The sequence below is a fragment of the Copadichromis virginalis genome, linkage group LG23, assembly GCF_057382275.1.
Source record: "Copadichromis virginalis isolate Kocher_CV1m ecotype Utaka linkage group LG23, C_Virginalis_male_GT1.1, whole genome shotgun sequence".
Taxonomy (NCBI): Eukaryota; Metazoa; Chordata; class Actinopteri; order Cichliformes; family Cichlidae; genus Copadichromis; species Copadichromis virginalis.
In genome coordinates this window covers 11,458,611-11,473,660 of record NC_140639.1, presented here as the reverse complement: position 1 = coordinate 11,473,660, position 15,050 = coordinate 11,458,611, and the positions used below count along the sequence as shown (strand labels likewise).

General features: G+C 43.8%; 1 protein-coding gene across 1 annotated transcript in view; it reads left to right on the top strand.

Annotated features, from left to right (window-relative positions):
• Nucleotides 1–15,050, top strand: part of sema6bb (sema domain, transmembrane domain (TM), and cytoplasmic domain, (semaphorin) 6Bb) — a 134,820-nt gene that overhangs the window by 55,832 nt on the left and 63,938 nt on the right. The window contains exons 2-5 of the mRNA XM_085447643.1: nt 4,402–4,529; nt 5,726–5,840; nt 13,597–13,657; nt 13,804–13,866. Coding sequence (XP_085303769.1) covers nt 4,421–4,529; nt 5,726–5,840; nt 13,597–13,657; nt 13,804–13,866 — 348 coding nt within the window. The 5' untranslated portion in view covers nt 4,402–4,420. The remainder of the gene's footprint in view (nt 1–4,401; nt 4,530–5,725; nt 5,841–13,596; nt 13,658–13,803; nt 13,867–15,050) is intronic.

The following is a 15,050-nucleotide window of genomic DNA, read 5'->3' as shown; positions in this document are numbered from 1 at the left end:
TCTAATTATACTAATCGAATGCATACCGCCTGGCATTTATTCATACATTATTAATAGCAGAAACAATAGAATCTCTGATTGGATATACTGGCTTCCTGACTTCTCATCTTCTCCCTGTTTCTTACTCTTTCCCACTTATCTCCCACTCCATCTCTCTCTCTTTCTCTCTACCCCATGACCTCCTTTCTTCTCCCTCTGACTCTTTTCCCCTTCGTCTCCCGTAATTTGCTTGTGGGTGTTGAGTAATTAGCATTCCTTTCACTTTTATTCTGATGTCAGTGCGGGGAATTTGAGAAATGTCCCATAAAGATTATATGTCCCGATAAGGTTATGTCTGAGACTCCATTAAAGAGATGAGCTGCACAATGGCTGCTTGTATCCTTCGGGAAAAAGAGGGCGTGTGTAGGAGAGAGACTGACGGTGACTACAGACCGAGGCTCGTGCAGCCTTTTCTCTTTCATTAACACAAACATTACAGTGAACTAACTGCTGGTTAGTTTTACCAAAACCTCCACAACCTCGTGTACTGTGCTGTCCACTGAAATGCTGATGATGTTTAGGTTACCACATAGGTACTCGCATGATTGTAGACCAACTTTTAGCAGCAGTAAGTTGCAGCGATGGTTTTCTGTGTGAATTTATCTCTCACATTATTGTGGAGGACATCTGGGAGATGCTTCTTCACAGCGTTGCTTCAGCTCGCTGAGGTTTGCAGCATTCGTTTATGCGCAGGTCCCTGAAGGTCCACCACCAGCGATTCTTTGTCAGCCGTTGTGTTTGAGGTTTGCTGCTGTGTGCTGGGATCTTTGTCCTGTTGATGACCCAGTTTAGTCCAAGCTTTAGCCTCGCATTTAACTCTAGAACTCCAGATATACAGAGGAGATCATTCACTTGAGTTTCATTTATATAGATCAGACCATCCCTCCACCTCACAGTCAGTATGAGGTGTTTGGTTTTCTCCAAATGTGCTGCTGTGCATCATGGACAAACAGGTCCACTCTGGTTTGTAGGTCCAAAGGACATCGTTCCAGAAGTCTTGCGTTTTGTACAACTCTAAGCTGTGCTGTCGTGCTTATTTTAGAGCAGGGGTAACAACTCCAGGCCTCAAGGGCTGGTGTCCTGCAGATTTTAGACGGCACGATCTGATATCCTCGTGTCGGTGTTGGTCCCACATCATCATAATAAATGTTGTTCCAGGTTCAACATTGCAAGTGACCAATCACATTGTTGTGATGTCATACTTTTGCGACTTCGGAAAAAAACGCCGTAAAAAAAAATCTACTTAACTTGTGAGAAACCGCCTCTGTCCGCTGATCCAGCAATTTGAATTCTTTGCATTTCAGGATACTGTTCTTTAATAAACGGTAAACATTATACATATTGTCCTTGCAAAATTGGAATTTCATAAATGAATGAAGCCCTTGGCTTGCAAAAGTATTATGTCACAACAATGTGATTGGCAGTGTTGGTCAAGTTACTTGAAAAAAGTAATCAGTAACTAATTACTGATTACTTCCCCCCAAAAGTAATCCCGTTACTTTACTGATTACTTATTTTCAAAGGTAATTAATTACTTAGTTACTTAGCTACTTTTTAAATACACGATTTACAACCTGAATAGGTGATAAAGCGATAGATCTTTCAGCCCAATTCTACTTTTTCTACATAATCCATCATACAAAATGTAATCAAATGGAAAAGTCTCTTCTTTTTTTTTTTTTTAACTTGTTTTATTAGTTTTAATCTTTTAACTTTATGCCTGAAGCAAAAATGTAATTATATGCAAAATTCTCTGACTGGAAGAAATTTGTTTTATATTTAAACCTATTTTCTGCACATTCCAGCAAATAAAATATATATATTTTTTGTGTTTACACTCAGTCTTTCAAATAGATGCAAATAAAACACATCAGAAAATAAATAAAATCAAAGACTAGCGGCCCTTTTGCTCTATTTTCACCTGTAAGGCAGGAGTGGGGTATGCGGAGGTTTACCGTGGTGCAGGTGTGCTGCAGCGGTCAGTGGAAGAATCCGCGAGTTTCTCTGTGAGTTTCCCATTACGTGGTAGCGCACTCGGTGCTTGCTTGGAAGTTTAGGGGAGTTTTTTCGCTGTAAAAAGAAGTTTTCTTCCCACGCACAACGGACACTAATGTTTTTGTCACTTTTAATGGAATCAAACTCAAAGTAAGGTCAGTACTTCCACGCTTTAAACGCTGCACGCTCATACTCTCTCCCGCACTCGATATATTATCCATTGTTGATCTGCACACAGCTGTTGTCACGAACATCGCACTTGCTTACGTCACTGTCATGAGACATTCTCGCAAAAAAAAATCACGGTTTTAGTAACGCAGTAACGCAGCGTTCCTATGGGAAAGTAACGGTAATCTAATTACCGTTTTTGCAATAGTAATCCCTTACTTTACTCGTTACTTGAAAAAAGTAATCGGATTACAGTAACGCTTTACAAGTAACGCTTTACTGCCCATCTCTGGTGATTGGTCACTTGCAATGTTAAACCTGGAACAACATTTATTATGATGATGTGGCCACAACACCAACACGACGATATCAGATCATCCTTTTAGATCTCACCCGGTCAACGCACGTGAATCAAATAACTAGTTCATTACCAGGCCTCTGGAGAACTTCAAGACATGTTGAGGAGGTAATTTAGCCATTTAAATAAGCTGTGTTGGATCAAGGACACATCTAAAACCTGCAGGACACTGGGCCTTGAGGCCTGGAGTTCCCCCACCCCTGTGTTAGAGAGCAGAGTTTCTCTGGTAACCCTTCCAAATAAGCCACACTTGTTCAGTCTGTTTCTAATTGTACTGATGATGAATGTTAAGTTTAACAGGCTGACTGAGGCCTGTACAGTCTCAGATTGAGTTCTTATTTCTGAGTAGTGCACAGATGTCTCCTTCTAGGAAGACTGCGTTAACACATACAGACCAACAAACTGCAGACGCTGCTTTTATAGAGGTGCTCACACTTAATCAAGTGAATTTGATTAGCGGGGCTTTCTGTATCACATGACTGCAGGTTTTTGGAAATGTAGTATTTTTTTATTTGCTGGTGTTAGTGTATGCATCACATTTGTCATGATTGTGGTTTGAGGAGGTTTGTTTGGCACTGGCAGAGGGGAAGAGGTGATGCTCACGGTCACCTGAACTGAGGCGTGATGACTTTTTTAACAGGGAATGATGCACTCAAGTTACTCTAGTAAAAGTCAGCGATAAAAACATGGAGGTGGAAATGAGCATCACCGATGCCCTTTGATGGAAACAACAGCAGATATAACAACACTGTACAGTCAGCGTTACACCATGCGCGCCTGTGACCACAGGCAAATGTTAAAGCATTTTGCATAAAGAAATCCAGATTCAAATGTCAGGTGTTGTTAGATGTTGCAATTGTGCATCACTGTAAAAGAAAATGCTTTGTGTTTGCAGTGGTGGGGGTGGAGGGGACTGCCTCCCCGCGAGATTTTCAAAGCAAATGACGCCATGAGATAAGTGTGGAGCTGTGGGGCTTTGTAAATTGCCGTGTTTCTGTAGAATTCCTTTGAAAACACAATTTATTGCAAGGCAGGAAATTTACTATAATTACAGATGAGTCAGATCTTAAGACTATAACAACTTTATAAAGTTCTCTCTGGCAGCTCAGTCTCACGAACAGAGATGGGGGGGGGGGGGGGGGGGGTAGCCAGCTCGTCATACCTTTTGAGGTTTGCGGTTTAAGTCGATATCAATTCTGAGTGCTTTCCTCCTTCAAGGCTAAGTGCTGGAGCCATCGTTTTGCAGATGGATTGTGTAGGCTAACTTCATTTGGGTATCATTTGTATTTCCACATGAATTACGTTCTAGACCTACAAGTCTCGGTGTTGCCCGGTGAAAAATGATTTGCGTCACTGGAAAGCATTTCATTTAAGTAAACCACCACTTCTCTTTCTCTCTGTCTCTCATACTGGATAATACGTGACGCGTATCGAGCCTGTCTCTCTCCCTTTATGCCCACAGAGGGTTTTATCGATCGGTGTATGGGACATACGTTGTCCTCTGTCTTTGACAGGATGTCAACCTCTCTTTTTCCTCTGATGTCTCTTTCCCGTAGGATTTGGATGTGTCATTGTGATGTGATGTTTGATGTGGTGATGCCACAGTGAGAGGTGGCTGACTGGACACTTCTCCTGGAGTGGATGTATTTAGTATTTTAGTATTTATTTATTTATTGTCATTGTGACTTAATCCGTCACCCTGAGCAGATGTTTATCTCCCCTCCCGACAGGACGGAGACACAGATGCTGTGTGAATACAAAGATGAACTCGAGAGAACTAGCCTGCTAGTGAATGTGTCTACCACACCTCACCCGAGTTCTCCCTTTTTCTATTTCCACAGACTCTGCAGTTGGGTTGCTATGGCAGCTGTGGCCCCTTCCTACTTCTTCCTGCTGTGTTGGCTGCTGCGAACGGCTAGCTCGGCTTTCCCGGAGGAACCAGGGCCCCTGAACTTCATCCCTACAGAAGGTTTGACCCCTCGCTTTCTCGCTCCTACTCCCTTTTCCTCCGTTGCATTTCTCTCACCCACGACATGATGTGAAGTGTTGGGTTACAGCCAAATGCGCATGGTGATGAATGAGGGGGGAGGCTACGGCGAAGGGTTAAGGTCACGATGGTGGCTGTGGAGATTTCACACAAAACGCGTTGAAGCGTGGGGTCACGCTCGGGAATGAGACTGAAGCCGTGGAAGGGGCTCTCGCATTCGTGACTTTCCCACACATGAGCTCAGACCCTTGAGAGATACGGCCCCTCGAACGCTCAGACTCTGTGGCTCCGTATCGGCTCTGCAGTCTCCGGCTTAGCCCTGATCTAGATTGACTGCAGTTCAATAATATTGACCGGTGGTTTTCCAGCTAAGTCCAGGCCCTTCTTTGTATATCAATAATGAACAGCTGAGCGTAGACGTGTCTGACTACTGGGTGCTGCCTATTGGCTAGGCTGCAGTAGACCCAACAGCTGTGGTTTACAGCAGGTATAAGTGGAAACAGAAGTCAGAGGCCCAATCACAGCGGGTCAGAGTGATGCAGAAACCGGAGCAAAGATAAGACATACAGGATAGGAATGAAGTAGAAGAAGAAAAATATAGAAATGAAAAGAAAAAAGCAGACTGTGCTGAGCACATGAAATAATATCAGATAGAAATATACCAGCTTTCCTTAGAAATCTGTGGTACAGCATGACTGGAAATGTTTTATTGCTTCCATCTTCGGTTCCCTTCCTCTTCCTCGATGTACAGCACTGATCATTTACCTTTCTGATATTTGTTTCTGTCTTTTTGAATTATCCGAATCAGCCGGCAGAACATGCATTGCCAAACTTGTCAACAAAAGGCTGCATGTAAATGAACAATCCATCAAAAGTGAATCTCAATCAGCCAACAAACAAAAACTTGTGAATATAATGACATATGAGGTGCAGATCAGACATCTTTCATTTTCAGATTATTTGTCTACGCTCCCCTCCGTGTCTCGGTACATTTAAAGTAGCGCGTCAGCTGTGCTTTCAAATGCAGATCTCAAATGCTTTCTCCACTTCACCTTGAATACCTGTTACTGAGGCTGAACTGTCAAAACAAACTAACACAAAACCACTTTTATGCTGAGTACTTTTGGCAAAGATGGATGTCCGTTTCAGAGAAGCCATTCTGTTTGATTTTCTGACAGTGGTGAGAAGATACCCCGTGTTTCTGGGCCGACCGCACAAAACGTGGCTGAGACAAGAGCCTCTGCACGTCCAGAGGATCCTGCAGGTCAATCGGACGCTCTACATCGGAGCGAGGTACGCGACCCACACACACATGCAGACACACGTGTAGATGTACCAATCGGGCCTGTACCTGCTGCTAGGTGAATAACTGGTTATGTCTTCATTGTGGCACCTGTTAGTGGGTGGATGTATCAGGGAGCAGGTGAACGTTTTGTCCTCACAGTTGATGTTAGAAGCAGGAAGAATGAGCAAGTTTGAAAAAAGGCCAAACTGTGATGGCTATATGACTTGGAGCTTATAAACTGCAGGTCTTGCAGGGTCTTCTCGGTCCGTAGGGGTCAGTATCTTTTAAAAGTGGTTCAATGAAGGAACAGAGGTGAACGGTGCTCCTTGATCACTGTGGATAATGTGCTGAAAGCAAGAATCGTTCAGGAACGATTGAGGAGCACAACGTTGCTTTTGAGGTGTCGACTTGGCTTCTAAATTCCCCAGATCTCAGTCCGATCCATGGAGACTCCACCTCGCAACTTTTGCACACCTTGATGGTCATAATGTTATGCCCGATCAGTGTATATACTAATGTACATTATGTCACTTACCTGGGGTTTTAAAATCTCTTGGACTGCCTGTTATCACCAGAGATGGGCAGTAACGCGTAACGCGTTACTGTAATCCGATTACTTTTGTCAAGTAACGAGTAAAGTAAGGGATTACTATTGCAAAAACGGTAATTCGATTACTGTTACTTTCCCATAGGAACGCTGCGTTACTGCGTTACTAAAACCGTGATTTTTTTTTTTGCGAGAATGTCTCATGACAGTGACGTAAGCAAGTGCGACGTTTGTGACAACAGCTGTGTGCAGATCAACAGTGGATAACATATCGAGTGCGGGAGAGAGTATGAGCGTGCAGCGTTCAAAGCGTGGAAGTACTGACCTTTGCAGGGCAGTGCTGGACACGTGACAGCGTGGTGAATGGAACAGATGGTTAGCTAAACAACCGGCACCTGAAATGTCTGCGAGCACCCAGAAGCCACAAGCGAATCGCTCCCCATGTGGATACTCCTTAGTGCTAACGTCAGGATTCATCTCAGAGGAAATGTGCAAGTACAGCTGAGGCTGAAGTACTCCCAGATGTTACATCAACACACGCAAAAAAGTCAATAGTTTTTGACCCGTGAAACATGGCACCACAAAGCCCAGGATGTGTAGTCTGTGGGACCTGCTTGGACCATTAGCCTTTCTTTAATAAACTTTGTCTCTTGAGAGACTTAAAGAGACTCTGTGGATCCTGAGCGATCAGCCAAAAGTATCAGGAGACTAGCTTTTAGTAGCCTCGAGTCCACTCGCACAGCATAGGAACATAAATACTGAAGAACTGGTGACATTTGGAGAATGACGGCAGAACATGACCAGTAAAACATTAGCTAAAGAGATGTGAGAACTGATGTTTTTAGAACACTTGTAAAATTTTCTATATCGATTATTTTATTTACTTCTTTCCAGAATATGACATTTTCTTCATTATAACCATTAATGCCAACCTCACACTGGTCAAAAAACACTTACATTACCATTCCCTATTAAATCAATTAGCTTGTTTATGTACTGGTTTCACACGAGCCAATTAAACAGTAAATACACTGACATTCACAGTATATTATACTTTCATTTTGTATATTTAGAGCACTCTAAGACACACACGCATTTGTACAGCACTTTATGTTATGTTTTCACACTTTTATCCATCACACACACTTGACCATGGACTGGAAGAGTGGATGACCTGCTCCACGTCCACAGCCACCGCCACCCCCGATGTGTAATTATTAAACAGCATATGTAATTTTCAGTCATCGGTTCCTCCTGAAATGTCTCGCCTTTCAAATGCAACACATAAAACAACACTGTCAAACACGCTGCACCTGATTCTGCGATACTGTTATAATGACAGCTTGGACACACACACGAAGTTAGTAAGGAGTAATTGAGATTAGCTTGCTCGCAGGGTAACAAGCGTCTCCCCTCAGGTTTTAGCATGTATTATTAATCTTCCAAAAGAAGTTTATTGACAAATAAATTAATAGTTACAAGGCAGACCTCTGAGTTAGTAGGAACCTGGCAGACTGGCACAGCTGCTTCGTGTTACTCTGACATCTGTTAGAAGAAAACATGTGTGACAGCAACACGATGCCACCACGGTAGCAGTTCTCCTTCTCAAACAGGAACTTTAGAACTGAGCACATGGAAACGTTATGTAGGCCTGAGCGGAATAGCCTTGCAGCCATGTTGAAAAGATAACCACGAGCCACGGCGTGCTGCGTGCCATCTGTAAACATTAAGACAGAAAGATTGAATGCATGTTATCGTTTTATTACTAGCGTGTTCCTTTAGCTGTCGCTCTCTTCTGTGGAGTAGCTGCATGTGAGGGCTGATATTTGACCTGACAAATATCAAGTTGAGTGATTTCTAGTTTGTTCTCCGTGTGATGATGGTCCCCATATGCCTGTCAGTCTGCTGAAGGCAGTGATCCTGAACAGATAGTAGCCCCGGTGGTCAGAAAGGCCGGAAGCCCAGTCTCCTCACCTGCGCCACTGCTGTGCAACATCTGGTTCTCCACCGACGCCATTCAGGAGCCGACCTGAAGCAACCGTGCTAAAAAAAAGAGCATGCATGTTAAGATTTACTGTCCATGTTGTCCAGAAAGTAACACAGTTTGAAACATCCCGAAAGAAGGAGACAGTTAGTTTCTACATATGGTGCTGATTATTTGCTGTAGTGGAAGGAAGATTGAAGCGGTTTCCAATAAGAGACGTCGCTGTCCTCCAGGAAATGACCCAGTCTCCTGCCTCCAGCAGGCCTAACTTCACTGCTGAGACTCGGTAGTAAATATATCAAACTATGTAGCTTGGTTCCAGCCATTCTGTCTGCACCGGGAGGATCTATAAGCACACATATGCACACGGTCGGGCAATAAAACTTCCCTCAGACAACTATAGCTACTGCAGTCTGAAGGTCTGCTTTATAACAAGCGGCCATGAAACACTTAAAAAATTAATTTGAATTTACAGCTGTAGAAATTGTTCCTGAACAGGAGGAGAAATCTGATCTGAATGTCAACCAACCGGATGATGAGAAAATACTAAGCTTACAGGCGGGGCAGCGGGGGAGGCAAGCAGAGAGAAAGTTTCGAGACTATATTTCTATCTTTTTGTAAGTGGCTAATAGTGTTTGTGGCTTCCTGGTGGTAAACGATCAGCCTGGAAAGAAATAGATCCATGTGCAAACGCATTTGTGAGCCAGAGACGGCCCAGCAGGGTGACTGAGTTTTAAAATGTACACTGTATGAATAAGTACCTGTGGTGGCAGGTATGACTGCCAAAAGCTTCGACAGAGTGCGTGGCCTGATAAGACGCCTCACTCATCCCCAAATCCTGTCGCCATTAGCATAGTTGCTCCTCTGACTGCAAGCACTGCTAAATCCCTGCCCCAGACGCCCGCTGAGAGCTGCTACCTCTCCGTGTCCTCTTCCCATCCCCGCTAAATGAAAGTAAACTCTGTATTTGACTGGTGCCAAGTGGAGTAAGAGTCTTGCTGCGTTAAGCCCCATTTCATTGCTGTTAAGACGAGCAGCTGTGGATCCTGTGGTCCTCAGCCCCGAGTCAGATCCAACAGGCAAATCCACACAAACATAAACCAATTGGAGAGTTTACCAATTGACAGCATGACTGAAGGAATGACTCAAACTCTTGAATAACTGTTCCACTTGTAAGATGTTTGTGCCGTCAGTCTGTGTGCGTGTAGGCGTGTATGTGTGTGTGCGCGCATGTTTTATCTGCACATTCTGCATTACCTGGAGTGGGAAGTGGTAACTTGCTGCCAGTCTGGATGTTTTTTACTGTGTTAGCCCGCTAATGTGACTCTTGAAGGTCAGTTGGCTTGTGGCAGTCAGACAGGGAGACACTCTACTGAGGCCGGAAGGGAAAGTTTAGTATGTAAAGCAAGCAAGCAATTTATTTATGTAGCACTTTCAGACCAATTCAGGCTGGAAACAAAGTGCTGTACACTTGACATGGCAAAAAAACCGGTACATTAAATTAAGTTTAAAATAAATAAATAAATAAAATTAAATAATAATAATTAAAATGAAATAAAAACAATAAAATAAGTGCATTAGATTAAATTATAGCAGGAAAATCACGATCAGACTGTGAAAAGCCAAGGAGTAAAAATGGGTTTTAAGTAGTGCTGTCAGCGTTAATCTCGTTAAAATGACGTTAACGGCATAACTGCTCGTTAACCCATTGACGCCATGCAGCCCCACGCACGGGGCGATCCGCGATAACTCGCTAACAGAGATTTACCGCGTTAATGAGGTTATGGCTTTAACGTAATCTTAACGAGATTAACGCTGACAGCACTAGTTTTAAAAATGGACAATGAAGGGGCCTCACTAATGTGCAGAGGCAGGTTATTCCAGAGGTTAGGAGCAGCCATAGAGAAGGCCCTGTCCCCTCGGAGCTTCCTCTTGGACCCTGGTACCTCCAGGAGCAGCTCGTCAGCTGACCTGAGAACCCGGGGTAGGGCTGTGCGATATGACCAAAATCTCATATCCCGATATAAGAATTCTATCGTCCCGATAACGATATAAATCACAGAAATGTAACATTTTCTGTAAATTCTGTGAATCTCGGGCAGCTCGTCTTGCGGGAAGTGTTTCCAGCTGCGCGTCACGTAGCTGGAGTCGAGTGTTTTAACCGATGCATGAAACGATACATTTTTAGACATAAGTTGTAACGGCCGCCGTTTTCTTTGTGAGTATTTATTACACGGCGTGCTGCGGGGAAAAGCCTGTTCTAACATTTGAGTCTAAGGTTTATTTTTTGGCACCTGGCGGCTCTTTTTTAATTCTCATCCGTAAATAATCTGCTCTTTCACGTGATTCAGTTTATTTTGAAAAGTCTCAACAGGATCTTGAGCTTTATTGTGAAAGGTTTATGTGGAACATAAACAAGCGGACACGCGATGGTGTGACCGTCGTTGTTGCTAACCATAACGCATAAAAACAGGCGCTTGTCCGTCTGTAGTGTGGTTATATAAAATATAAGAGAAAGAGAGAACTTTAAGAAATGAATATAGCCACTACAGTGACCATCAAAAAGATGAAAAAATTATTGCCGTAAACAGTTTTATTTTGCGACACCATGAAACAAAGATAGCGTAAAATGAAATGATAGACGTTTTTATATCGTCATCCGGTATATATCGTTATATCGAACAGCCCTACCCGGGGGTGAGTAAGGATGGCAAGACCGTTAAGCATTTAAAAACAAACTTTGGAATTTTAACATGAGCTCTAAGACATACAAGCCAGGTTTGGAGTAATGCGCTCTCTTTTGCAAGTTCTGGTAAACAAGGCTGAGAGTGCAACTCTCAGGATCACCTCACCGCGTTACCAAAAACATGAAAAATGAATGAAAATAACAGGAACTGCTTTTCAGCTTCCAGCAGTGATCGTTTTGCTGTACGGTGGAACAGCGACGCCCGTCTCTCTCCATCACACTCAAAAGACTTAAGTACACTTCAAGCCACAGTTCTGTTCCTTTGGACTGTAGTGTTGCTTTTCCATTGAACGTTGTTTTGGACATATCTTTCTCTGCCTTATGCTGAATAAAATATATCTGTCGATGCCACTCACCCTAAGAGGCACCTCATCAGCAACCAGATATCAAATAAATGCCCAAACCTTGTTTTGAGCAGTTCTATTTGAGAACTGTTTCCTTTCTGCCAAACTGCATCTGCAGATTGTATCACTTTAGAGAAGAAGGCGCACAACTACCCATGACCCATGACCAGAGGCTCATGCTTAAGACTGAGGGTGTCGGTCATAGCAGAGCCATAATGTTATCTGCATGCTTATTTTGGCCGCTGAATATCCAAATGTCCTAAATTTAATGTCTGAAGAAGGCCTTTGATCAAACTGTTGCGCTCTCAGTAAAATGCTGATGGCGTGCAGGATGTGGTCTGCAGATACCTGATGTCCCCTCTCTCGCATACTTACACCGGACTCCTCTCAGTCATTAATGTCGGTGTCAGTTCCTCCATTTTTGTTCCTTCACTGCTGTAACTTCTGCTGCACGCTGGATTTTCACTCAGAAAAGCAGCACAATACTGCAGCTATGGCAAGAAAAAACATCGTTGTCCTTTATTTATCCAAGTAAAAGTCTCACTGAGATTCAAATCTCTTTTCTAAGAGAGACCTGGCCAAGAGGGCAATTTGAGAGGTCTCGACCTTCAGCCTGCTGGTGTTTGTAGAAAGTTCATGAGCTGGTTGAGTAAGAAAATAGTTTCGATTGAGCCTGTGTTGACTTTGAATTACCAGGTCAAAAGGTTTGGAGGCATTTCTAAAATAATAACTCCGGCACGTGGGTATCGTACACGTAGATGAGGCTACAAAGAGACACTTGTTGATTGTGCTCTCAGGAAAACCTATGAGGTGATTTGAAGGCTTAACACACATCTTGCAATATAAACGTGAACTCTTTTCACACCCTTAACTCCAACCTTATGTCACAAGCAGCACACAGAAACTGGCTAACGCGCATGTAAACAAAGAAAAGCATCCAGGCTTTGCGTCATTCGAACAACCTGAAGTGCAGAAGGAAAGAGAAGCAGCAGTGTAAATAATTCCTCATGGTCTGCACTACGAGAGACAACAGTGCTGGCTGCCAGCCCCACCGACTCGGAGGCCTTTTGCTGTATTCATCATGCCGAGACGATGCTGAAGCAGCCTGGATGAGATTACGTCTCACTCTCTCGCCCTCTCCGCTGATTTGAGGATGCTTAAACTTTGACCTGTTAAGCAGGGGTACACCAAGCCATTGTTTGGTGATTTTGCACTTCTTCACCACTTAACAATTCTCCCGCTCTGATGTGCTGAAAGGGCTGTAATATTCCGACACAGCAACAGGAAGTGAAGATAAATTATTCAGAAGAGGGGTGACCTGCTGGCTCTTGGCCTACCTGGGCTCTTATCAAGCATGCATTCTCACAGCCGCCTCTCTCGTTAAAATTAGATGCAAACACACACTCTCCAGCTCACATGAGCAAGCACTTGTGCGCCTCGCCTTCTGTGAAAGAAATTAGGAGAGTTCGTGCAGCACAGATGGAAGGTAGAGCTGGGTCAGAGATGGATCGATACTGCGGGACTAACATGGCTGTGGCAGATTTACAGATTAGCCACTTCAGAAGAAACCCATGCTTCAGATCCGTCCTGGCCCTCATCAATATGCAAACGTCAGCTGTTAGCTTCTTAGCCTAACTCTGGTTTAGGAGGCATTTTTCAAGGTTACTGCAAACAGCAGACTAAGAGTGCAAAAAAAGAAGTGTTTGGGAAGTCATGAATACATGCATGGTGTTAGGGTTTTGGACCACGTGTGGACAGCGTGTTGGGGCGTGAAAGCATCAGTGTAACAACTTGATTAAATCATCCATTAATTCAATTTTAGGACTAGAAAAGACTGATAAGCCAAATTTGGGGCCATTTTTCTGTATATATTGGGACAAACGGAAGACACTGTAAAGCTCTTCCTTAATCTCTGTTGCTCTTATGAACTTTAAATGAATAAACAGCATTTCTGTGTGTGTTTGCGTCACATAGCTGCGTGTGCTGTGGCTAAATTATACACAAAGCAAACACAGGTTACAAATGGAGATGATGTACTCGAGCTAGCAAAAGAATCCACGTTAGGAAGGAGCCGATGTTGCCTTGCTGTTAGCTCTGGATGGAGCTGTGCTGTCTAACTCCCTCTCTGTGTCTCCCTCTCCAGGGATGACCTTTTTCGTGTGGAGCTGGACACCACTGCAGGAGATGAGATGTTTTACAACAAGGTAAGCACCTTCTTAGCAGACACGCATGGCAGTTACAGCCTTTTAGGTGCGCACGTCACTTGTCTCCAAGCTGGAAAATGTCATTTTCCACGAGAGAAATGCCAGGGTAAGCCGCAGCATTTATCCGTGTTTCATTTCATTTATAGAAAAGAACGTGGGAGTCAAACAAGAACGACATCCGGATCTGCAGGATGAAGGGCAAACATGAGGTGAGGCGGCGTCTGTCTGTCTTAATCATGCTGCAGAGTCTAAACATCCAACAGATTCAGACTAACTTTAGTCATGTTTGTGTCTTTATTTGCATCCAGTAATTCTCCTTTTAGCTCTGATTTTGTCTCCACTCCCTCCTGGGCAAAGTATCCGGCTCTTGAGCCGATAAATGCTCCGCCGTGTTTTCCAGCTCGACACTGAGCCTGCAGACCTGAGTACTGTGTGTTTGGGGAGGTTTATTCGCTAAAAGCTGCTCGCTGTGCCAGAGAACAGCATCGACCAGAAAAGTGACACTCGGCCGAAACAGTGGACAAGAAAATCAAAAGTACCCACTTAAAGACACAATAAGTCTCAGTGGAGCAGCAGAATCAGGTGGCTCGGTCATTTTTAGAAGACTCTGTCACGTATAAATCATGTTGATATGATTTGATCACAGCAGCTGAAACGGCTCAATCGCTTTTCCAAACAACAGTAGCTCGTAATCCATAAAATCCGTAAAGGGATGATATTAAAAATGTATTTTATTGCTCTGTATGAACTATAAATGGTTGTAGCTGAAGGAGACTTTGGACATGCCTGGTTGGTGGATAGAAACTTGATTTTATTTTGCATTTTCTCTGTTTTTCACCACTTTTTTTCATATTCTCTGAACTGTTTGTCGTTTCATTTCGTCATTTGCATTTGCGGTAAATTGGAGTGAGTGGTGTCTCTCTGCAGCTTGAGTTGTTTTGCAGCACATGTGAGCTGCACAGTGGCACAAAGTCAGTAAAAAGCTGTTTAAATCAATCAGCTTCCTTTGAAAAATCCTTCAGCAAGGCTTCAGTTACACTGTCTCTGCACACATGTGCACACATGGGCACACGCTTTGCTCTCCTAAATTATGCCACGTTTTACCTTTTTTGCCTGGAGCCTTGGTTTCTCTGTGCCAGTCATCTGATTGTCAGCCCTGCTGGCGCAGCCTTAAGAAGGAGGGCTGTGACCACATATTATTGTCCCTGCTCATCCAAGCCGTCACTCACGAGCAAACGTGCACATCGATTGGAAGAGCACGCAACGTTAAACTCATCCCACCATCGTGAGTTAGGCCTGCAATCTGTGCCCTCGGAAAATGCAGGTGGGCGTCAGGAAGCCGAGGCGGTGAGGAGGGATGGGGTAAAATGTCCCTGCAGCCGGCGGCAGCCCA